The sequence below is a fragment of the Oncorhynchus tshawytscha genome, linkage group LG08 (genome assembly GCF_018296145.1).
Source record: "Oncorhynchus tshawytscha isolate Ot180627B linkage group LG08, Otsh_v2.0, whole genome shotgun sequence".
Classification (NCBI taxonomy): domain Eukaryota; kingdom Metazoa; phylum Chordata; class Actinopteri; order Salmoniformes; family Salmonidae; genus Oncorhynchus; species Oncorhynchus tshawytscha.
In genome coordinates, this window is record NC_056436.1 from 14278209 (window position 1) to 14304863 (window position 26655).

Here is a 26655-nt window from a genome sequence, read left to right on the forward strand (position 1 = left end):
TGATGCGATGTGTGTGGACCCAAGAAGGACAGGAAGACACAGAACACATAAAGTGCAAGAAATACATTTGCACCACACACAGTAAAACTCTGTCCCTCTTGATGTGTAGACCGGTCTTAATTTGTGTTCGATGGGGATCATTTATCATTTCCATAAAATACTGTATGTAAAATTTGTCCTTCCAATTTGTTCAGTTCAAAGCAATAAACATCAATAGAGATGAAAACCTTGTTTCATTTATATTTGTTCAAGATAAAAATGATTTATTCCACCCATGTCTTGATTATAATTGATGTTTGTTTACAAAATCACATTTTATTGAAAAAAACAAATGCTGCTTGTATGGTCTATATTGATTGTAATTGATATAAGTCAACATAATACTTAGATGTTGACATATCTTAAGTATTTTTACGTAAATTGTTATGGCTGTATTGTTTTAAAAACCCAATAATGTTGTGGGTCCATCAGACCCACAGAAATTGGGTGAATAACAAAAACATGACCACACACACAAGGGTTAATATGGTGTTAAAGTGATGTTCTCACAAGTTCAGCCTAGACCAACTTGGCCTACCCTATTCAGCCTTTACTTTGGACTGCAGTTATATGATTCCTTCTATCACACTTTGGTTTCATTCAAAACACCTTGAATTACAGGTAGATAATGAGACAAAAATAACTTTTGTCAAAGTCCAGGATATAATTGTGGGTCAATCAAATCTAGACTGCTTTTCCAAAACCCACACAGTATGAAAATGCAAAAATGTTTCAAAATGATGGTAAAGAAATACAAGAAATGTTGAAGACCGGCAGAGACGTGCCATGAAACCATAAAGTATCTCATTTGAAATAGACCCTCAGAGTATTTGTTTCTCATCTCAATGACCAGTCATAATATATAGTATACAGAGAATACATATACAGTATATCATGGAACTGCATTGATACTAGTAAATATATTACATTTGACTACTGACAGTGTAACACTGTCTGCGTAGTTTGTTTTTCCCTTTGCTTTAGGGCAGGTATACCCCCTTAACCCCAACCACTGTCTGCATAGTTTGTTTTCCCCTTTGCTTTAGGGCAGTTATACCCCCTTAACCCCAACCACTGTGTGCAGTGAAACACTCAGTAAAACATTTTCAGTTCTTCGTGAAATGCAATTGAACCAAAAACCTGCTGCACATCCTCCCTGTATACCTCCAGCCATTACATTCCCCCTCTCACATGTAGCCACATACACAGCTAACCACTGTCCTTACCACTGTCCTTACCACTGTCCTTACCACTGTCCTTACCACTGTCCTTACCACTGTCCTTACCACTGTCCTTACCACTGTCCTTACCACTGTCCTTACCACTGTCCTTACCACTGTCCTTACCACTGTCCTTACCACTGTCCTTACCACTGTCCTTACCACTGTCCTTACCACTGTCCTTACCACTGTCCTTACCACTGTCCTTACCACTGTCCTTACCACTGTCCTTACCACTGTCACTGTCCTTACGTTCCAGTCCTGTGTGTGCAGTGGGTATTAGCATTTTCTATTCTCTATTAGCTATGTCAAATTTCACAGAAAATATGTAATACATTAAAGAGGTGAACTTGAAAATAAACTCAACTATAGGTTTATTATTTTCAGCAGCCACCTTGCTCAAAGGCACAACTTTAATTAAAATGCTCAACAAGGTTTTACTGAACAGTTTATTGAATTTTACAAATATAAAGTTTAAAATGAAAAGATTGAAATAAAAGGCACTTCTATGAAACAATCATCCAGACAGAGCAAACGGTTTTCCTCAACCGAAAAAGATGGTTGTTGAATTGACATTACAGTTGGTAACCCTGAAATGTTATTTCACTCTGGACTCTAGACAGAAGTATAACATAGCTAGCATAAACTATTATTATGACAAATCTAAATGAGTCCAAATGTCACTTTGGTTAATGTCCAGCCTTAGATATCAGTTTATTTCAGTCTAAACCAGAACATACCTGAATGCAGAAGAACAAACACTTTTACTTAAGTTTTTTTCTTACAAATATTTAATGAAGAAACATATGGGACATTTCTGGATGAATAAGAGGATCAATTGAATCATAGCGTGGAAGATCCACCATAGAGATCTAATTCAAAAGTAATTGCCGATTGAGCCGACATATGCAGTGTTTACCGTAAATGCAGTCTCGGCAAAAGAAGGAAAAATTGCCTTTAAAATGTCAATTACGCTAAAGCGCAGGTCTTCGACGTAACGGATTGAATCCATGCCTAAATTACTGACACAGAAGAGATGATTTGGGGACCAGGCTGTTACAACACAGCCACTGGAATCTTTCCAAGACAAAGGCACTTAAGGTCTTAGGTGAAAACGTGGCAGTTCAAATAGAAAGGAGTGAAATAACAATGAGGGGGAGGTACAGCATTTGATCCACTGGTGGCAGAGAGGTAGCCTGGTCCCAGATCGGTTTGTATTCTTGACAACTCCATTGCTCATTCATTGTCAAGCCAATGAGGGTCAAGAGCAGAGATTCCATCCAAACCGCGGTAGGTCAGCCTTATTGTGCGCTTGACATTAAAAAAAAGAAAGAGGTAATGTTCGATTCAACCGACGCGAAAACATTGCCTTTAAATGTGCATGGCTGACAAAGCATGATCGAATTGAATCCCAGCCAAAGAGTTGACATGATAGCACAAACTGACTGGCACTCAGGCTAGCAGAGGTAAATCTAACAGTGACAAGATCTTTGGTTAATGATCAGTTGTTACTCTAAGGAAAACATGTTTTCATCATTCGGTGTGTTATAGCTGGGGGAAAAACAGATATTAGATCGTTCAAACATTATTTCAATTCAAAGGGTATAGGTCCTAACTTTATTCACAAGTCATTTCTACTTTATAAGAATAATTAAATATGCACATTTCAAACAATAACAGTAGTTACAAGAGCCAAATGACATGATATGAAGAGCTATTGTCTCAACTTCCCTGCATATGCCTGAGGTGTATACAGCTGCTATGACACCCAATGACCACCAGGGGGCAACAGACGGTGAGAATCTGATGTTCCAGGTCATATTTTCGGCAGCCACACTGCACATATTAGGGGAGGACAGCTCAAAAATAATGGCTGGAATGAGTGGATGGAATGGCATCAAGCACATTGAAACCATGTGTTTGATACTATCCCATTACTACGAGCCGTCCTCTCTCAGCAGCCTCCACTGCTTATCAGGGCCTGAATGAATATATATATAAACCATCTTACATCAGCATTCCTACTCAGAGGCTTTCTGAATCTCACAACACCTGAAAAAGTTATTCACTGTGTCACATATTTGGGATGGGACCCAGGCAAGGAACTTTGAACTAGTCATAAAAAAAAGGTAGAAGAGTGTTGTGTGAGCATATTTACATTACAGAAAAGGCACGTGTGGTAGGTGTTGGTTCATGGGTTTTGTCCTGGTTGATTTACTTTGTTCTCAAGGAGAGAGAGAGAGAATGTGTTTATGTACATGGAAGCTGAGGCAGAGATTCAAGGTGGATGATTTGAAATCGGGAGCAGGTAGGTAGGTCTACTTGAGGAGCTTGTTGGCTCGCTGGTTGGCTTCATTGATACGTGCTTTGTTTCTGTCCGCCTGAGGGGGGGGGAGACAACACACACACCAGGTGAGTGGTGGCTCAATATCAACATGACTCTTTCTTAGTGAAACAGAAGGCCGTCTGACAGTAGAGCCCTATGTTAGGCATCCTCGTGTACACAAGACAAATATACTGTACCACACCCAAGAAAAAGCTAGCAGAGGTGTAATGAAGATTACAAACTAAACTGTAGAAAACAATCTCTGCACCTTTAATAGGCAGAACTTCTGGTCACAAAGACCTTCGTCAGAGCATACTGGTGGTATAAGCCCCACAACATGGTATCATAAGCCCTAGGAGTGTGAGGCAGTGTATGGAGAACACAAGCCCAGCCATGACGACAACCCACCTTTTCTGTGATGCAGTCGATGTGTTTGTTCTGCTTGTCTAGCTCAGAGCCCATGTCTCTGGCCATGTTCTTCAGGTTCCCTATGATGCTGCCCACCTGATCCAGGTTCTCCTCCATCTCATCCTCCCGAGCATCGTTGGTAATCCTGGGGGAGTTAAGGGGCCACATGACTGCACATATCTACTATTCTCAGTGTCAAAACACAAATCATGAGACTATTTGCCCTTGCTTGCTAACCCTAACCGTGTGGTGTTTTCAGATCTGAAAGGACTGGGTAAGTAGAAGCAATGTTGTGGAGTTTCCACCACCTTACAGATCTGAAAGGACTGGGTAAGTAGAAGCAATGTTGTGGAGTTTCCACCACCTTACAGATCTGAAAGGACTGGGTAAGTAGAAGCAATGTTGTGGAGTTTCCACCACCTTACAGATCTGAAAGGACTGGGTAAGTAGAAGCAATGTTGTGGAGTTTCCACCACATTCCCTCCACCTTACAGATCTGAAGGGACTGGGTAAGTAGAAGCAATGTTGTGGAGTTTCCACCACATTCCCTCCACCTTACAGATCTGAAAGGACTGGGTAAGTAGAAGCAATGTTGTGGAGTTTCCACCACATTCCCTCCACATCTGCAAACATTTTAAAAAAGGGCAAAGGGAGCAAAAGTAAGTTGGATCAAGCTGATCGTTTGTAACTAGGTGTGTATTATACGGTTGACTGGCTTCACCCACCTCTTGATGTAGGGTCCAGAGCCCCCCATGGGCTGCTGCTGGTTGGCTTGTCCGTTATGGATGCCCGAGGGTTGCCTGGACACCACCGAGCCATCCCCTCCCTCTCCTGTACCATCACCTGTTCCCCAGGTACGCTTGTACTTAGAGTCATGCTCTATGGATGTCACCCTGAGGGAGAATCAAGTCGGTCCGTCAATCAACGGATCATTAAATCATTAGTCAGTCCATCATTCATGTCAGTCCATTAATCAATTCATTCAATTCAGTCCGTCAATCAGGGAAAGAGAGCTTCCACCGGTCCTAGACAAGGTGACGGGTGGTAACTTTACAAACAAATGCACAATCATGGCATCACGGGCCATTAAGATTAAGGGTATCATTCTAAATTGAAAAAAAGGGTGTATTTTATTTTTTATTTCACCTTTATTTAACCAGGTAGGCTAGTTGAGAACAAGTTCTCATTTGCAACTGCGACCTGGCCAAGATAAAGCATAGCAGTGTGAACAGACAACAACACAGAGTTACACATGGAGTAAACAATAAACAAGTCAATAACATAGTAGAAAAAAATAATATATATACATTGTGTGCAAAATGCATGAGGTAGGCAGGCAATAAATAGGCCATAGGAGTGAATAATTACAATTTAGCAGATTAACACTGGAGTGATAAATGATCAGATGAACATGTGCAGGTAGAGATACTGGTGTGCAGAAGAGCAGAAAAGTAAATACAATAAAAACAGTATGGGGATGAGGTAGGTAAATTGGGTGGGCTATATACCGATGGACTATGTACAGCTGCAGCGATCGGTTAGCTGCTCAGATAGCAGATGTTTAAAGTTGGTGAGGGAGATAAAAGTCTCCAACTTCAGAGATTTTTGCAATTCGTTCCAGTCGCAGGCAGCAGAGAACTGGAAGGAAAGGCGGCCAAATGAGCTTTTGGCTTTAGGGATGATCAGTGAGATCCACCTGTAGCACGCGCTGCAAGTGTGTGTTGCCATCGTGACCAGTGAACTGAGATAAGGCGGAGCTTTACCTAGCATAGACTTGTAGATGACCTGGAGCCAGTGGGTCTGGCGACGAACATGTAGCGAGGGCCAGTCGACTAGAGCATACAGGTCGCAGTGGTGGGTGGTATAAGGTGCTTTCGTAACAAAACGGATGGCACTGTGATAAACTGCATCCAGTTTGCTGAGTAGAGTAGAGTATTGGAAGCTATTTTGTAGATGACATCACCGAAGTCGAGGATCGGTAGGATAGTCAGTTTTACTAGGGTAAGTTTTGCGGTGTGAGTGAAGGAGGCTTTGTTGCGAAATAGAAAGCCGACTCTAGATCTGATTTTGGATTGGAAATGTTTGATATGAGTCTGGAAGGAGAGTTTGCAGTCTAGCCAGACACCTAGGTACTTACAGATGTCCACATATTCTAGGTCAGAAACATCCAGGGTGGTGATGCTAGTCGGGCGTTCGGGTGCAGGCAGCGAACGGTTGAAAAGCATGTATTTGGTTTTACTAGCGTTTAAGAGCAGTTGGAGGCCACGGAAGGAGTGTTGTATGGCGTTGAAGCTCGTTTGGAGGTTAGATAGCACAGTTTCCAAGGAAGGGCCAGAAGTATACAGAATGGTGTCATCTGCGTAGAGGTGGATCAGGGAATCGCCCGCAGCAAGAGCAACATCATTGATATATACAGAGAAAAGAGTCAGCCCAAGAATTGAGCCCTGTGGTACCCCCATAGAGACTGCCAGAGGACCGGACAACATGCCCTCCGATTTGACACACTGAACTCTGTCTGCAAAGTAGTTGGTGAACCAGGCAAGGCAGTCATCAGAAAAACCGAGGCTACTGAGTCTGCCGATAAGAATATGGTGATTGACAGAGTCGAAAGCCTTGGCCAGGTCGATGAAGACGGCTGCAAAGTACTGTCTTTTATCGATGGCGGTTATGATATCGTTTAGTACCTTGAGTGTGGCTGAGGTGCACCCGTGACCGGCTCAGAAACCGGATTGCACAGCGGAGAAGGTACGGTGGGATTCAATGGCGGCGGACAGTTTCAGAAATAGAGGGTCCAGATTGTCAAGCCTAGCTGATTTGTATGGGTCCAGGTTTTGCAGCGCTTTCAGAACATCTGCTATCTGGATTTGGGTAAAGGAGAAGCTGGGGAGGCGTGGGCGAGTAGCTACGGGGGGTACGACTAATAAACTATTACGGAGAAGAGAATTGTATTTTCACTGTTTATCCACCACGTCTCTTAAAGGTCTGAACCAAGTTTCTTACATGAACAAGTTACATTGATTTGACTTGCCACACATGGAAACATATAGTAACCAAAAGTGTTAAATATAAATATTTTATATGGGAGATTCTTCAAATTAGCCACCCTTAGCCTTGATGACAGCTTTGCACACTCTTGGCATTCTCTCAACCAGCATCATGAGGTAGTCACCTGGAACGCATTTCAGTTAACAGGTGTCAATCAGTCATCTTGTCATCTTTTTTAATGCATTTGAGCCAATCAGTTGTGTTGTGACAAGGTAAGGGTGGGTATACAGAAGATAAAAAGACCAAGTCCATATTATGACAGCTCAAATAAGCAAAGAGAAAGAATAGCTCAAATAAGCAAAGAGAAAGACAGTCCATCATTACTTTAAGACATGAAGGTCAGTCAATCTGGAACATTTCAAGAGCTTTGAAAGTTTCTTTAAGTTCAGTTGCAAAAACCATAAAGCGCTATGATGAAACTGGGTCTCATGAGGACCGCCACAGGAAAGGAAGACCCAGAGTTACCTCTGCTGCAGATACGTTCATTAGAGTTTCCAGCCTCAGAAATTGAAGCCCAAATAAATGCTTCAGAGTTCAAGTAACAGACACATCTCAATAACTGTTCAGAGTAGATTGTGTGACTCAGGTTCTGTGAAATACTGCAAAGAAAACACTACTAAAGGACACCAATAAGAGACTTGCATGGGCCAAGAAACACAAGCAATGGACACTAGACCGGTGGAAATCTATCCTTTGGTGTGATGAGTCCAAATTTGAGATTTTTGGTTTCAGCCGCCATGTCTTTGTTAGACTCACAGTAGGTGAACAGATGATCTCTGCATGTGTGGTTCCCACCGTGAAGCATGGAGGTGGTGGTGTGATGGTGCTTTGCTGGTGACACTAAGTGATTTATTTAGAATTCAAGGCACACTTAACCAGCACGGCTACCACAGCATTCTGCAACGATACGCTATTCCATCTGGTTTGCGCTTAGTGGGACTATCATTTGTTTTTCAACAGGACAATGACCCAACATACCTCCAGGTTGTGTAAGGATTATTTGACCAAGAAGGAGAGTGATTGAGTGCTGCATCAGATGACCTTGTCTCCACAATCCCCCGACCTCAACCCAATTGAGAAGGTTTGGGATGAGTTGGAGCGCAGAGTTATTTATTTATTTCACCTTTATTTAACCAGGTAGGCAAGTTGAGAACAAGTTCTCATTTACAACTGCGACCTGTCCAAGATAAAGCAAAGCAGTTTGACACATACAGAGTTACACATGGAGTAAAACAAACATACAGTCAATGTTACAGTAGAAAAATAAGTCTATATACAATGTGAGCAAATGAGGTGAGATAAGGAAGGCAAAAAAAGGCCATGGTGGCGAAGCAATCTAGCAAGTAAAACACTGGAATGGTAGATTTGCAGTGGAAGAATGTGTAAAGTAGAAATAAAAATAATGGGGTGCAAAGGAGCAAAATAAATAAATACAGTAGGGGAAGAGGTAGTTTTTTGGGCTAAATTATAGATAGGCTATGTACAGGTGCAGTAATCTGTGAGCTGCTCTGACAGCTGGTGCTTAAAGCTAGTGAGGGAGAAGTGTTTTCCAGTGTTTTTGTAGTTCATTCCAGTCATTGCCAGCAGAGAACTGGAAGGAGAGGCAGCCAAAGGAAGAATTGGTTTTGGGGGTGACCAGAGAGATATACCTGCTGGAGCTACTATGGTGACCAGCAGCCAAGAAGTGCTCAGTATATGTGGGAACTCCTTCAAGACTGTTGTAAAAGCATTCCAGGTGATGCTGGTTGAGAGAATACCAAGAGTGTGCAAAGCTATCATCAAGGCAAAGGGTGGCTACCTTGAAAAATCTCAAATATATTTTGATTTGCTTAACACTTCTTTGGTTACTACATGGTTCCATGTGTTATTTCATAGTTTTGATGTCTTTGCTATTATTATACAATGTAGAAGATAGTAAACCCTAGAATGAGTAGGTGTGTCCATCATTTTCACTGGTCCGGATGTACTACTAAATCTCATTGATAAATTATTAGATACACAAGTTTTTGAAATAGATAGGTCACTATAATTCTAGGGCCACCCGCGAGTAATGGTCACATGGGAACTGTTGGAATACCCGCCAAACATAATCTTCTATGATTATGATTGACTGTGCGCCAAAGTGAATTGAATTGTTTCCACACCCACCATGGTCATGTGAGGTGAAATGTTTTTTAAAATTATTATTTCATTTGACCCCCTTTTCGTGGTATCCAATAGTTACTATCTTGTCTCATCGCTACAAATCCCATACGGGCTCGGGAGAGACAAAGGTCGAAAGCCACGCGTCCTCCGAAACACAACCCAACCAAGCCACACTGCTTCTTAACACAGCGCGTATCCAACCCGGAAGCCAATGTGTCGGAGGAAACACCTGGCGTGCACCTGGCGACCAGGTTAGCGCGCACTGCGCCGGGCCGCCACAGGAGTCGCTAGTGCGCAATAAGAAGGATATCCCTAGCAGCCAAACCCTCCCTAACCCGGACGAAGCTAGGCTAATTGTGCGTCGCCCCATGGACCTCCCGGTCCCGACCGGCTGTGACAGGGCTCGAACCTGTCTGGTGGAACAGCTAGCACTGCGATGCAGTGCCTTAGACCACAGCGCCAACCGGGAGGCCCATGAGCACGTTGTTTTGACCTCATGTCACTAAAGCGGTAAATTGGAAGCATAAACAGAGAGCGGGCCTTCTTGTTCTTTACAAGATAGAAATGTAAACATTCTAAGAAACAGAATCAACATTACAAGAACAAAGTACAACACAGAAAGTCACATGACTCATTTCCAGAAGTGAGAGAGAAAAAAAACTGACGTGCTACGCTTGTGTTATAGTTTGGTGGTAAGAGGGGTGTCCAGTACCTGTCACAGGGGCAGACACAGAGGCCACAGCACTTGGACAGGTCAGTCAGGTTCTTCTCAGCCTTCCTCATGTCCTCGTTGATCTGGTCCATACCCTCCTCTGTACGTCTCAGTTGCTCTGTCATGCAACCAGGACAAAACAGCAAAGACCCATCTCAGGGAAATGAAACACTAAAACCATATTAATTGATTTATTTAACCCAAGTTACAAAACTGGTTTTAACAATAAGATGTTCTGTAAAAAAAAAGATGGCATTCTTAAGAGCTGGTACTCTGTAGTGAACTCCGACTCACCCCCCTGTTGGTCCAGCATGTCGATGGTGTTGACACCAGTCTCCCTGGTCTGAACACAGGACAAGCACCACATTAGGAATTCAAAGACCACAGTTCAGCTAACTTCAGCAACACAGAAATATGCTGAAGTAAAATATAAAATGCAACATGTAAAGTGTTGGTCCCATGAGCTGAAATAAAACATCCCAGACCTTTTCCAAACACACAAAAAAAATCTCACAAATGTTGTGCACAAATTTGTTTACATCCCTGTTAGTGTGGATTTCTCCTTTGCCAAGATAATCCATCCACCTGACAGGCATATCAAGAAGCTGATTGAACAGCATGATCACTACACAGGTGCACCTTGTGCTGGGGACAATAAAAGAACACTAAAATGTGCAGTTGTCTCCCACCACAATGCCACAAATCTCAAGTTGAGGGAGTGTGCAAGTGGCATGCTGACTGCAGGAATGTCCAACAGAGCTGTTGCCAGTGAATTTCTCTACCATAAGCCACCACCACCCTCATTTTAGAGAATTTGGCTTGTACGTACAACCAGCCTCACAACCACGTGTAACCATGCCAGCCCAGGACCCCCACATCCGGCTTCTTCACCTGCGGGATCGTCTGAGACCAGCCACCCAGACATCTGATGAAACTGTGGATTTGCACATCCCAAGAATTTCTGCACAAACTGTCAGAAACCATCTCAGAGAAGCTAATCTGAGTGCTCTTTGTCCTCAAGAGTCTTGACCTGACTGTAGTTTGATGTCGTAACCAAATTCACAGGGGACAAAGACACAACTTCGATGGCCACTGGCACGCTGGAGAAGTGTGCTCTTCATGGATGAATCACAGTTTCAACTGTACCGGACAGATAGCAGACAGCGTGTATGGTGAAGTTTGGGCGAATGGTTTGCTGATGTCAACGTTGTGAACAGAGAACCCCACCGCCACCATGGGGCAATGTATGGGCAGGCATTAGCTACGGACAATGAACACAATTGCATTTTATCGACAGCAATTTGAATGCACAGCGATACCGTGACGAGGCCCAGTGTTGTGCCATTCCTCCGCCACCATCACCTCACGTTCCAGAATGAAAATGCACGTCTCCATATAGCAAGGATCTGTACACAATTCCTGGAAGCTGTAAATGTCCCAGTTCTTCCATGGTATACATACTCACCAGACATGTCACCCATTGAGCATGTTTGGGATGTGCTGGATCGTTGCACAGCCATTGAAGAGTGGGAAAACATTCCACAGGCCCCAGTCAACAGCTTGATCCTGCTGCAGACCAGATACTGACTGGTTCTGATCCACAACCCTTACCTTTCATGCATTTGTATTCCCAGTCATGTGAAATCCATAGCTTAGGGCTTAATTCATTTACTTAAAATGACTGATTTCCTTACATGAACTAACTCCGTGAAATCTTTGAAATTGCTAAAATATTTTTGTTCAGTGCACTTCTTTCTGTATGTAATGACAGAGGGCTTGTGTTGGGCTAGACTGTTAGAGCAATAACGTTTGTCTCACCTCCTCGGCCATCTGTAGCATCCGCCTGGTGCACTCCAAGGACTGTAGAGGACAAAATAGACACAATAAGGTCTTATTGTAAGGTACCGGTAGGTAATAGGCTCAGCCAGAAGAGGACTGCCTGGTTCCTCTCTAGGCTTCTTCCTAGTTTTTCCCTAGCCACTGTGCTTCTACATCGGCATTGTTTGCTCTTTGGGGAGTTTTAGGCTGTGTTAAAAACTTATTGAGAACTGTTGATGTAAAAAAGGGCTTTATAAAATACATTTGATTGATAGCGCAATAGAGTTACCTGTAGCCTGTAGAACATGACAGCTGAACAGACACAAATGATAGACACCTTACAGAGTCCTTTATCCTTGTTTTGATTGAGTCTTTCAGGGGTACAGACATACACAGAAAAAATGCTCTAGACTAGAGCCTAGGTAATATGAAATTCTTCATGGGTAGTACTCAATTCCCAGGACAGGCGTAAAGCCTATCGTGAATTGTTCTAATTTTAAAATCTGTTAGGTGAGCCCGACACATGGTTCTCTATTTAACAGACCCACAGAGACTCAGATCTTAAGTAGCTGACATATGGCTGAACTGTGCCTGGTCAGGTAGATTAACCACAGAGCAGCAGCACCGTCCCACAGAGCAGCAGCACCGTCCCACAGAGCAGCAGCACCGTCCCACAGAGCAGCAGCACCAGGTCACATGACAACGTTATGATGGAATGCAGTCAGTGCAGGCGAGACGCCCTATTAATAACATGACTGAAAGGCGTAGCCTACAGCAGAGAAGGTAGAGGGGGAAATGACTACTCGGGGCATGACGACATAATCAGCATGAACTGTTATACCATATCACCTCAACATAGAGTTGAAAATGATCAAGCCCCTCGGACACATTTCTAAGCCTACTTTGTGTCCGAACCATTCATATCCATCTCTCTCTGTGTGTGTGTAGGGTTCCTCCCAGGATCATTTAAGGTGGTTCTGATTATTGGGGGGGTGTCCCAGAGGGGGCTGTGCTCCCGTTTGGGTTGAACACCTGTAACTGACTGTTCCTAAAATCTAGAGCCTTAAATGATAATCCCCATTTTTCAAATGGTCAACCGAACAGGGACCATGAGAGGCAGGCAAGAGTAATTCACAGTGTGTGTGTCACCAGGTCTGGAATTTCATGAATCCCCCCCAAGAGATGCCCAATCCACCAGGGCACCAAGGCCATTAACCAAAATAGACCATGAAGTTGATTTGAAAACCAAACAACCAAAACAAACAGCAATTGAATCATAACATGCTAGGAATATGATACTGTTAACAGTTGATGTTACTCTTCAATAACACAGACCCCAAAGCAAATCGGGGGGACAAATCATGATGGGTGGTAGATGGTAGCTGCATGCTCCCCTGTCCTCAGTGATTCTGAACAAAGTAACAGGATGTCATTTATAACCCCCCACCCTTTCCTGTGGTTGACCAATTAGAAGTCCTTGCAGTACAACTGGGTCAATGGCCAAATAAGTATTCTGCTCCTGACTCAACATGCAGACGATTCAGGACTGACAGCTTTACAGACCAATGGAAATAGTCGTTCTTCAGTTCGTTAATTCTAGTCCTCTCGTCCCCTGCATTGTGTATTTATCGTCTACATATTATTACAGTCCCAAATACTCAACTTTTTACTACTTCAATACACATTTGGACTATGTAAAAAAAAGTGCTGTAATTTCTAAAACGATTCACCAGATATGGGTGAACATACCCTCAAATTAAAGCGGCACTAACCGCAGCGTCATTTTATCTTTTCAAATTCAAAGTGCTGGAGTACAGAGCCAAATTAAGAAGAAAAAATACATTTAAAAAAGTGTATATGCACACATTACCAGTCAAAAGTAGATACAACTTGATTTGTATTTGTCACATGCGCCAAATACAACAGCTGTACAGACGGTTTGTTAACAAGACATTTGTGTAGTGGTTGAAAAACAAGTTTTAATGACGCCAACCTAAGTGTATGTAAACTTCCCACTTCAATTGTATAATACAGTGCATTCAGAAAGTATTCTGACCCCTTGACTTTCTACATGGTTAAAATTACAGACTTAATCTAAAATTGATTCAATTGCCCCCCCCATCAATCTACACACAATACCCCATAATGACAAATCAAAAACAGTATAAAAAAAAACTACACTGCTCAAAAAAATAAAGGGAACACTAAAATAACACATCCCAGATCTGAATGAATGAAATATTCTTATTAAATACTTTCTTTACATAGTTGAATGTGCTGACAACAAAATCACACAAAAATGATCAATGGAAATCAAATTGATCAACCCATGGAGGTCTGGATTTGGAGTCACACTCAAAATTAAAGTGGATAACCACACTACAGGCTGATCCAACTTTGATGTAATGTCCTTAAAACAAGTCAAAATGAGGCTCAGTAGTGTGTGTGGCCTCCACGTGCCTGTATGACCTCCCTACAACGCCTGGGCATGCTCCTGGTGAGGTGGCGGATGGTCTCCTGAGGGATCTCCTCCCAGACCTGGACTAAAGCATCCGCCAACTCCTGGAAAGTCTGTGGTGCAACGTGGCGTTGGTGGATGGAGCGAGACATGATGTCCCAGATGTGCTCAAATGGATTCAGGTCTGGGGAACGGGCGGGCCAGTCCATAGCATCAATGCCTTCCTCTTGCAGGAACTGCTGACACACTCCAGCCACATGAGGTCTAGCATTGTCTTGCATTAGGAGGAACCCAGGGCCAACTGCACCAGCATATGGTCTCACAAGGGGTCTGAGGATCTCATCTCAGTACCTAATGGCAGTCAGGCTACCTCTGGCGAGCAGATGGAGGGCTGTGCGGCTCCCCAAAGAAATGCCACCCCACACCATGACTGAGGCCAAAGAGTTAAATGTTGGTTTCAACAGACCAGATAATCTTGTTTCTCATGGTCTGAGAGTCCTTTAGGTGCCTTTTGGCAAATCTTCAGCAGGCTGTCATGTGCCTTTTACTGAAGAGTGGCTTCCGTCTGGCCACTCTACCATAAAGGCCTTATTTGCTAAGTGCTGCAGAGATGGTTGTCCTCCCTAAAAGGTTATCCCATCTCTACAGAGGAACTCTAGAGCTCTGTCAGAGTGACCATTGGGTTTTTGGTCACCTTCCTGACCAAGGTCATTCTCCCCCTATTGCTCAGTTTGGCCGGGCGAACAGTTCTAGGAAGTCTATCAATATTTTAAGTTAAACGTTCTCTTCATTTTTTTTATGTACAGTTGTATGAATTTGGGTTCTATCATCCTACAACTATCCCTGAGTCTGTTTGGAATATTTCTCACACAGAACGACAAGCCACAAGGTGGCACAGCGCCCCTCTGATTATTTGGGGAGAACCCTGATGTGTGGTACATTAAGCAGGTTACTATGACAGTTTACCCCATGCCATGTTGGACTAAACCCAGTACAACCCATGTATCAGTCGGTCAGTCAGGCAGCAAGGAGAGAGAGAGAGAGAGAGAGAGAGAGAGAGAGAGAGAGAGAGAGAGAGAGAGAAAGAGAGACAGAGAGAGAGAGAGGGAGGGGAGGGGGAGAGGGAGAGACAAACAGGTAGGTAAGAGATACAGATAAATCAAAATGGCAGAGGACCACACTATTAGTTAAAACTTCTTCGGGATAGGGGGCAGCACTTTCACTTTTGGATGAATAGCATGCCCAAATTCAACTGCCTGCTACTCATCCCCAGAATATAAGACATGCATATTATTAGTAGATTTGGATAGAAAACACTCTGAAGTTTCTAAAATTGTTTGAATCATATCTGTGAGTATAACAGAACTTTATGTAGCAGGCAAAACCCAGAGGACAAACCATCCAGAATAATTTTTTTTGGTGGGGGGTCACTGTCTTTTCAATCTGTTTTCATTGGGAAACCAGATTTCTAAGGGACTTGCTTGCAGTTCCTACCACTTCCACCAGTCTTTAGAAATTGGTTGAGGTTTTTCCTTTGTGTAATGAAGAAGCACGGCCATCTTGAATGAGAGTCACTTGAAGTGTACTGTTAGATAGAGGCGCGTGACTAGAAAAGTAGTGTCAGTTTGTTTTCTTTTTGTATTGAACACAGATCATCCCGTCTTCAATTTTATCCATTATTTACGTTTAAAAATAACTAAAGTTGGATTACAAAAGTAGTTTGAAATGTTTTGGCAAAGTTTACAGGTAACTTTTGAGATATTTTGTAGTGACGTTGGAACGTGCCAAATAAATTGACATTTTGGATATATATGGATGGAATGAATCGATCAAAAGGACCATTTGTGATGTTTATGGGACATATTGGAGTGCCAACAAAAGAAGCTCGTCAAAGGTAAGGCATGATTTATTTATATTTTATTTCTGCGTTTTGTGTCACGCCTGCGGGGTTGAAATATGCTACTCTCTCATTGTTTACTATTGTGCTATCATATAATAGCATCTTATGCTTTCGCCGAGAAGCCTTTTTGAAATCTGACATGTTGGCTGGATTTACAACGAGTGTAGCTTTAATTTGCTATCTTGCATGTGTGATTTAATGAACGTTTGATTTTTATCGTAATTTATTGGAATTTGGCGCTCTGCATTTTCCCTGGCTTTTGGCAAGCGTCCCAGAGAGATTAACAGAACAGTACACTAACTTAGATCTGAATAAATTATTAGCTGTGCTCAGCAAAGAGTAAGAGTTTTTCCCTCATCAATGTATTACTGCTTCTCTATAGGAGTTGACACAGGAGCGAAGCTATTACTGCCGCATAACACTTCCCCCATTCCTATAGTGTCTCCATGGATACGGGTGGCAGCTGTACCTCATCGGTCACTTGGTTGGCCCTCATGGTGATCTCTTCCGCTGACATATCCGCCATTTTACTGCTGTCGAAGTTGGAGGCTCCTCCTGTCACACCAAGCTCTACACTGAGGCCTGGGGGAGAGAGGGGTGGCCGGATAGAGGGACCGAGAGAGAAGGGTTCATAAGTTAATGTTTCAAGAACACAGATATCCATTTGAACATGACTGAAAGGTACCATTGAACTTTGCGGACAGAATCAACATACTATTTAACTTTACAAAAAAACAATGGTTCAACTTTGGTCTCAACAAAGTGGGAAAATGAGATTCCTTTCCTGGCAGCCCAGAGGGGTCTATGGGGTTTGAATGTTGTGTGGAAAAGGAAACAAAAGTTGACAGACTGAGATAGAAAGACAAATGAGCAGCATTTTTCTGTGCCTACAGACAGCAGTAGGCTAGTTCCTTGTCAGTACCATTATGGCTTGGTGTCATTATGCAGACAGCACGGTTACAATGAGGAGGCTGGTGATAAGGAGAGGCTGATAGAGAAATGAAGATGTGTTTGAAACATCATTAACATGCCAGTCAGGAACACACAGCACTGAATGATGAAACGCTTGGTGTGGACAAGCTGCACCAGATTCTCCACCATGACAGAGTGTTTTAGACACGTTTCAGTGTGTCTAATATCTAATCTAGCATACGGCTTAGAATGTAGTGATGGGGGCAAACAATTATATAGTTTGTCAACTATATACCGTCAAAAATGTAGCCTAAGTCCCAATATTATTCATATTTCTCTAGTTGGCTGTACCTGCACCAAAACTCCAGTATTTTTCCTTCACAGCTTGTTCGCCATCTCCTTTTTAAATGAGAAGCCAATTTGTTTTCAACACTTATTTCCATAACTGATCAAAACTTGTTTTCTCATGGCTCTCTCTAGTCCCTCTGCAGTAGAGATATGGTGAGCAATACGTTTGAAACATCATATCGCAATAAACTCACAGTATTGAATATTTCAGTTGTGTATATTGTTTAATTTGATGAAATTATTTTATTTCAAGTAATCATCTCTATAGAGCTGCTGCCTATGCGGTCTGACAAAAGTCACTATTTTAGTAGTTCAAAGTATACTAAACAAAATATCAAATGTAACAATTTCAAAGATTGATGTCCTTATATGAATTGTACAGTCAATTGAAATAACTGTATTAGGTCCTAATCTATGGATTTCACATGACTGGGCAGGACTGCAGCCATGGGTGGTCCTGGGAAGATATAGGACCAGCCACTGGGGAGCCAGGCCTACCACACTGGGGAGCCAGGCCTACCACACTGGGGAGCCAGGCCTACCACACTGGGGAGCCAGGCCTACCCCACTGGGGAGCCAGGCCTACCCCACTGGGGAGCCAGGCCTACCCCACTGGGGAGCCAGGCCTACCCCACTGGGGAGCCAGGCCTACCCCACTGGGGAGCCAGGCCTACCCCACTGGGGAGCCAGGCCTACCCCACTGGGGAGCCAGGCCTACCCACTGGGGAGCCAGGCCCACAAAAGAGCTTTAAAAACAGACAGAATGCTGTTTAACCTCGAGACTAGGGGGAAGTATTTTGATGTTTGGATGAAAAACGTACCCAAATGAAACTGCCTATTTCTCAGGCCCAGAAGCTAGAATACGCATACAATTGGCAGATTAGGATAGAAAACACTAAAGTTTCCAAAACTGTCAAAATATTGTCTGTGAGTATAATAGAACTGATATTGCAGGCGAAAACCCGAGGAAAATCCAACCAGGAAGTGCTGTTTTTCTGAAACCTCTGTTCCATTGCATGCCTTCCCTCCATTTAAAGGGATATCAACCAGATGAGTTTCCCTATGGCTTCCACATGGTGTGAACAGTCTTTAGACATAGTTTCAGGCTTTTATTCTGAAAAATGAGCGAGAATGATCACATTGCGTTAGTGGATAGCTGTGTGTCTGTAGCTGTGTGTGTGTGTGGGGGGGCGGAGGTAAATAAATTAACTCTAGACCAACTTTACTCCACACACAGAGACACAAAGCTCTCCCCCGCCCTCCATTTGGCAAATTACCATAATTCTATCCTCCCGATTCCAGCTTACAAGCAAAAACTAAAGCAGGATGTACCAGTGACTCACTCAATACGGAAGTGGTCAGATGATACGCTACAGGACTGTTTTGCTAGCACAGACTGGAATATGTTCCAGGATTCATCCAATGACATTGAGTATACGACGGCAACGTCGTCCTCACAGTGACCGTCCCAACCAGAAGCCATGGATTACAGGCAACATCCGCACCGAGCTAAAGCTGCCGCTTTCACAGAGCAGGACACCAATCTGGACGTTTATAAGAATTCCTGCTATGCCCACAGACGAACCATCAAAACAGGCAATGCAGCAATATAGGAGTAAGATTGAATCAGACTACACCAGATGTGGCTGGGTTTGCAAGCTATTTTGGACTACAAAAGGGAAACCCAGCCGTGAGTTACCCAGTGACGTGAGCCTACCAGGCGGCCTAATGACTTTTGTGCTCGCGTCATGGCAAGCAACACTGAAGCATGCATGAGAGCCACAGCTGTTCCGGTCAACGGTGTGATCACGCTCTCTGTAGCTGATGTGAGGAAGACCTTTAAACAGGTCCACATTAACAATGCCGCGGGGCTAGACGGATTTCCAGGACGTGTGCTCAGAGGAAGCACGGACCAACAGGCAAGTGTCTCCTCTGACGTTTTTAGCAGATGACCATAGTCCCTGTGCCCAGGAAAGCAAAGGTAACCTGCCTAAATTACTACCTCCCTATAGCACTCATGTCAGTAACCATGAAGTGCTTTGAAAGGCTGGTCATGGCTCACATCAACACTATTATCCCACAAACATTCCAATTCGCATACCGCCCCAACAGATCCACTGATAATGTCATCTCAATCGCACTCAACACTGCCCTTTCCCACCTGGACAATAGGAACACCTATGTGAGAATGCTGTTCATTGACTACAGCTCAGCTGACCAACACAGTCGTGAAGAGGGTACACAAAACATATTCACCCTCAGGAGACTGAAAAGATTTAGCATGGGTCCTCAGAACTGAATGTGTTCAACTGAAATGTGTCTTCCGCATTTAACCCAACCCCTCAATCAGAGAGGGCCCGGGGAACCGCCTTGCTCAGGGGCAGAACGACAGATTTTTACCATGTCAGCCTGTATATAGCCTCGCTATTGTTATTTTACTGCTGCTCTTTAATTATTCTGTTACTTTTTTGGTGTGGGGGGAGGGGGTGTATTTTTCTTACAACTGCATTGTTGGTTAAGGGCTTGTAAGTAAGCATTTCACTGTAAGGTCTACATCTGTTGTATTCGTCGCATGTGACAAATACAATTGTGTATGGATTTTTGTATGTTTTCCAGATACATGGATCAAGAGGGACAACACCTTTACAACCAGTTCCTGATGTCAGTCCCTGATGGCAAGGCAGACACTGTCATTGCCGCCATCAAGGAGATGCTGCACATCAAAAAGATACCAACAGAGAAATTGTACGGCCTGGGCACTGATTCGGTTGCAGTGATGACTGGTATGGACTACAAAGCTTTAGAATTAACTTATTTTTAAATATATATATACAGCATGTCTGAAGATAAATTGGATGCGCGCTGTGTTAAAATAAGCCGTGCGGCTTGGTTGGGTTGTGTTTCGGAGGACGCGTGGCTTTCGACCTTCGTCTACCCGAGCCGGTACGGGAGTTGTAGCGATGAGACAAGATGTTACTAACAATTGGATACCATTATATATATATATATTTTTTTTAAAAGCTGTGTCGTTGGCTAGGTCTTTAACAGTGTCCTGATGAGAGCGCACATGTTCTATGCCATGGATGTATCCAAATAAATTACACTAGAAAACAGCTTAAACACCGACTGGGTCGCGTCTCTGGCAACCCAACCAATAGAACGAATGACCAGCCAGCTTGGGTAGCAACCCAATACTTATGTCGGGACTATATTTTGTGGTAGGATGAAATAGTATGAATAAATCATCCAAAATAACGTTAATGAAAATATGCCAATCATTATTTTTTATACGTTGGTAACCCGTTGTATAAACGTGATAATGCCCTCGAAGCCGGTGTTTGGAGGATATGTTGGCAAAGTTTGCCAGGCCTCGACTTGGTCTCGGGCCTAACACCCGTGCCAATATCCTACAAACCCGGCTTCGAGGGCATTATCACTTCAATACCACAGCCCTTCGTGCCTTACTGCTTAAATAAATAACCCTTAATGTGGCTGTGCTGACATTGTATGAGTTAGCTAACTAGCTGGATATGCTGGACGTCAGTTGGCAAGAAGTTTACAAGTTCAGTAGCTAGCTAGTTTTTTGTAACAAGAGCGAGCAAGGTGATCGCAGACAGACTAACAACACCCAACCAATGAGTTGTTAGCTAGCCTAGATAGCTGGCGAAGTTAAACTAAAATTGGTGAAAAAGTTGTCTTGAGAGTAACCTGTAATAGATAACGGAGTTGCAATACCTTGAAAACATTGTTAATAAAGTTTACTTGCACTGGACTAACTTAGTTATTTCGCCTGACGTAAATAAAGTTATTCCTGTAAAGTTGTTTTGTACTGTTGGCTAGCTCAAGGTGCCACTATGCGAGCAGTGGAAGCTAGCAGTCTAGTTCCTCTTCAACACAACTCGCATAAAACTCCCCGTCAGATGATACTTTGACTGATGAACACATACTCAAAGACGGTTGTCTTCTGAATGACAGCTACTTACTGCTAAGCTTCTCAAATAGAAAGTCCTCCTTGGACTCCTTTTGGTTATCTGTACGTGATATTTGGAATTTCTGAAATTCCTTTAGATGTTGTCGACGAAGCGCATATCCTGTTTCCACAAGTGGAGAAAAGCGATCTTGCGCATGCGTTGGAGCGCACCTAAAACAACAGCGTTTCTGTAGCCTTCTTTTCACATGGCAGAAGTTGTGGTTATTGTTTTGACCTTTGAGCACAAGTTGATTATATACCAAATAAATATTATATTCCTGTCAGTTGAACTTAATATGAAACATCCATTTTCAAAAAAAATAGTCAGTCAACTCATTTCTACCACTTCTCTCAAAAATATATATATACTTTTGAGCCCTTATGTACGAAGCCTTAATGCGTTGGCATTCATATTTCGGAATGCCAAGGAAATTAATGCATTTTTAACCAAGTTCCTCCCTCTGTTCTTCAAGAGTGCATTGATGGGAAAAGTAAGTAAGTGGTGAGCCATCTCATGAATTAATATGATGTAATTTAGGTGAGTGGACACCTGCAGGGTGGGCAACTCCAGTCCTCGAGGGCCTGATTGGTTAAAATCTGTAATAATTAAGTAAGCTTTATGCAACATATTTTTGTGTGAACCCATTACACCTCTTTGTTTGTCTGAAATCTAAGGAAACCCCACCATACATTTAAAAAAAACATTTTTCATTTTTCTAAGTGGTGGCTGTTATCCTCATTGTTTTTCTTCCAGTCCCACACACTACCCATATTCAAAGAGCACCGTATACCAAAAGTCCCCATGGCCTTATAGATTTTATCCATTTGAGTGCACATAGTCTTTTTTACTCTAATATTCTTCTCTGTATATTTCCCATATTGCAATTCTTTCTGGAAAATCTATCCCTGGCCTTTGCTTTATTTAAAAACCGGCACATTTGATTTTATTTACTGTAGTGGCGCAGTGGTCTAAAACACTGCATCTCAGTGCAAGAGGTGTCACAGTACCTGGTTTGAATCCAGGCTACATCACATTCGGTTGTGATTGGGAGTCCCATAGGGCGGCGCACAATGGGCCCAGTGTTGGCCGGGGTAGGCCATCATTGTAAATAAGAGTTTGTTCTTAACTCACTTGCTGCCTAGTTAAATAAAAACAAAAGTACTGTTGGCTACTTACCTACATAGCCCATTAGAGGGTGCTAAATGACCTTATAACGAACCTGGTAAGCACATTGCTCTTTTTGGTGATGGGTAACAAATGGAATGCCTTTAAGTTGCCCTTAAAAGGATTGATTAAACATTCCATTTGGAATTACCTGTATTGGAGAAAAACTGAATATCATTCATGGTTGTGAATTAGGTAGAGTAAACTGATAGTTCAGGAGTAGGCTATATGTTATTAATTGCAAAAGTTTGCCACTCTCAGTCTTCATGAAAAGTTTAATCAAAACATGAAAGGAATGACAGTTGAACTGCATTCCATGACTAACAACAACAAAAACTTTTCATGTTCAACTTCGAGAAGCCATTCTACCCGGTTTGGCTGTTCCATAGAAAGCAGTAGTTATAGATTATATGTTACTTGTACTTCTCTTCTTGATAATTACAGAGTCATTATATTCACTCTCTTATGTAATGCTTAATAATGCCAGCCAGCCAGTCACAGAACTCGTGATTCTACAATCACCAAACCTTTAGACAGCAGTATTCTCTTCCTGTTCTGAGTCCTGCTGCTGAGTGCATTCATTTGGCACCAAATGGAAGAAAAGGGACTTAAACAGTGAGGGACTACCTGGACATGTCCAATAAGAAAAGTGTATTTTCATTTTCCTGTTGCACAACATTTTAAAACATTTGCCATTGCACTGTAAAAAATATATATATATTGTACAATTGTAAGGTTACCAGCTGCAATAGGATTGTGAGTTTGGTCAACATTTTTACACAACATTTTTGTTGAGCAAAGGCACAATCCTATTGCAGCTGGTTGCCACACATTTAACTTTTATTTTATTTTACAGTGTGCATGCACTACTGAATACAATCCTGACCATAGGGTGACTCTGGGTGGGGCTTCAGGCTTGACTTTCCGCTGAACACGCAGAAGAGAAGTACAGTCAGGAGTGGAAAGTTTAAGCTCAACACTAATAGTTTGGAATGGGAGTTGGCTGTGAGAGTTTGAGGGATGTGAGCTGTTGATGTGATTTTTTTTTCTCTCTCTCTTTACAGTTCTGTATTCCTTTTCTCATGGCCTTCGTGACCAGATCAGCTGATGGTGTGTGTGTCTATGCGTCACAGGAGTTTGGTGGAACCTTTTTTGGGGAGAACGGGCTCTTTCTAATGACAGAATAGGTGGAATGGTGACAAATACATCAAACACATGGTTTCCATTTGCTCCGTTCCGGACATTATTATGAGACCCCCATCCCCCTCACCAGCCTCCTGTGGTGTGCGTGTTCTTGATAACTTCCCCATACACTGTAAAAATGGGAGTTAATACACTAAGTAGCTTCCATCGTCTGGCAGGGTCTCTGTTACTCCCCTATCATGGATTAGGACAATATCTCAGGCTTAATTTACGGTAAGGTGCTCTATTTCTGTACAACTTGAGTGTTAGGGCCGGGGGAAATAGTGCACCTATGTGTTTGCTGTCTACAGAGTTGTTGCACAATCATAGTAGCGGGAAGTAGTTTGGGGGTGGGGGTGCTGTGATTTTTTTTGCAGAAGGGGTGGGGATGCGCTGAAGAAGTTTATATCAGTCTGCTAATACAGGACTAGTAAAGGCCCAGTGCATCACTTTTCTGCATTTTCTGCATTATTTAATGTATTTGAATGTATTTGAGAGTTTACCAGCATTTGTAATTTGAGTATGACAATTATCTGTACAAAACAGTTAATCTGATAATACCTGTGGAATATAAAAATACTTGCTTGATATATGTTTTTCTTGAAATACTTTTCAAATACAATTTATTTCTATATGAAAACTGAAATTATATATTCATTACTTTTTAGTAGACACTCTTATCCAGAACAGCTTACAGTAGTGAGTGCACAATGATTCATACTTTTTTGTACTGGTCACCTGTGGGAATCAAACCCACAACACTAGCGTTGCAAGCACTATGCTCTACCAACTGAGCCATCACCACATCACATCACATCATCATCACATCACCACATCATCATCACATCACATCACCACATCATCACATCACTTCATCACATCACCACATCCCCATCTTATCACATCATCACATCATCACATCACCACATCCCCATCTTATCACATCATCACATCACATCATCACAAACTACCTGACGTCTCAATGTGCTCTATTACTGTTTTGTGCCTTGTTTTGTAAAGTCTACAGGTACAAACCTAGATGACAAGCCTATGTACAATCATTTATATTAAGTGGTTTGTAAGGATGGTAAATTAATACTGCACAAAAAGTGTTTGTTTTCCATGTTATTGATTAAGACAAATATTCCATTTGATGTGGATGTTTTGAGTCTTTGCCCATAACTTTGTACCTTTTTATGTAAATGTTTGAGTACAGCATTTGGATCTTTCTGGATTCCATTAGAATGAAAATCGGAAAGAAAGACACAGGGCAAAAACTCTTACAATTCCAACAATTAAATCCTGCAAGATATTGTTCTTAATTATACAAGTACATTTTGTTGTTGTTGTTGCCTGCACTACAGACTTCTATATAGGTCCACTATTACTAGTAAAGGACCAGTGCACTACTTTTGTGATCCCCAATGTTTTTTTTAAATCATGTTTTTCTTTCTTCAATTCAGGGGGTGCTGTAGCTACTACCCGCGGCTGTGTACACAATAAGTATAGTATGTCTCACACACTCTTACCTATCTTTCACACTATCTTTCCTTCTCCCATTTTCTCTCTGTCTTTGTATCTCTGTTTCTGTGTGGATGTCTCAATAAAGAGTGTCAAAAGTCAAGGTCCCCCTTTCTCTCTCTCTCTCTCTCTCTCGCTCTCTCAAATCCACTGCCCAGCAGGGGTCACACACTCCACTAACAGGAAGCACCTGCTCTGTTACGCTTGGTTGCTTTAGATAAACAAAGAGAGGAAAAGCATTTGTGCAGATTTTGTTTAGATTTTCAATGACTACTCACTCAAACAGCCAAAGTAATTGCACTGGCTGAAACTCCAAAAAGGTCCATACAATTATTCTATGAAGATTCAAATACAATACTTCTATGGGCAGGTTTGTTGAGAAGTAGGGATTGAGATGAGGAGTGTAGACTGGGTAGCTCGCATCCAAAATTAACTATGGTGTGAAACGGAGCGAATAGAGTAAAATGGAACAATTCAGTTTGAAGGGGGGTAAGAATGCCATTGTGCAGTGTTCACTAGCAGAAGTGAAACCGACCACATGCTATAGTACCCTACATTCCCCGGGTCTGGGTTTGAGGGGAGAGTAAAGCTGGTTCTGGATCTGTTTAAGCACCAAAGGGACTATATGGGGAGGAGGTTAACAGCTAAAACATACATTATTCTTCATATGAACCCAGATCAAGATGTAACACTGTAAAACACACATTATTCTTCATATGAACCCAGATCAAGACATCATTTATTTTTAGTCTCCAGACTCCTTCCAGAGAAAAGAAGACGGCACCGTTGCGGAACTACGTGTGCATGAAAGAGAGACAGAGAGAACTACTGAGTGTGCGAGAGTGAGAGCAATACCAAGTGTGTGTGCGTGTGTGTGAGAGAGAGAAGAACACTAGACAATATGGAACACAAAGCTTTTACTATCTCATACTGGATAACAACAGGGTTGGAGGTCATCTGCCATTGGCCTAAAGAGCAGGATCCCAGACTTCATCAAAGTAATTGGAAATACAGACATTGTCATTATACAAGAAACATGGTATAAAGGAGACGGACCCACTGGTTGCCCTCAAGGTTACAGAGAGCTGGTAGTTCCATCCACCAAACTACCAGGTGTGAAAGAGGGAAGCGTCTCAGGGGGTATGCTAATTAGGTATATAGCTACCCCACTTTATTAAATTAGTCCAAACAGGAACATTTTACATCTGGCTAGAAATGCATAAGGAAACTATCTCAACAGAGAAAAATGTCTTCATGTGTGCTACCTAAATCAAATCATATTTATTTACAAAGCCTTTCTTACGTCAGCTGATATCTCAAAGTGCTGTACAGAAACCCAGCCTAAATCCCCAAACAGCATGCAATGCAGGTGTAGAAGCACGGTGGCTAGGAAAAACTCCTTAGAAAGGCCAAAACCTAGGAAGAAACCTGAGAGGAACCAGGCTCTGAAGGGTAGCCAGTCCTCTTCTGTGGAGTGGAGATTATA

The 26655-nt window shown here is 42.5% G+C and overlaps 1 protein-coding gene across 1 annotated transcript; it reads right to left on the minus strand.

Annotated features, from left to right (window-relative positions):
- Positions 1 to 1690: 1690 nt before the first annotated feature.
- Positions 1691 to 21470, minus strand: LOC112256874 (synaptosomal-associated protein 23). Its single transcript, XM_024430431.2, has 8 exons — positions 21315 to 21470; positions 16541 to 16653; positions 11714 to 11755; positions 10190 to 10238; positions 9896 to 10013; positions 4719 to 4886; positions 3994 to 4138; positions 1691 to 3640 (listed from the first exon to the last, which is right to left on the minus strand). The coding sequence occupies exons 2-8, from the start codon at positions 16595 to 16597 to the stop codon at positions 3578 to 3580; spliced, it is 642 nt and encodes a 213-aa protein (XP_024286199.1). The 5' UTR covers positions 16598 to 16653; positions 21315 to 21470; the 3' UTR covers positions 1691 to 3577.
- Between the last annotated feature and the right edge of the window lie 5185 nt (positions 21471 to 26655).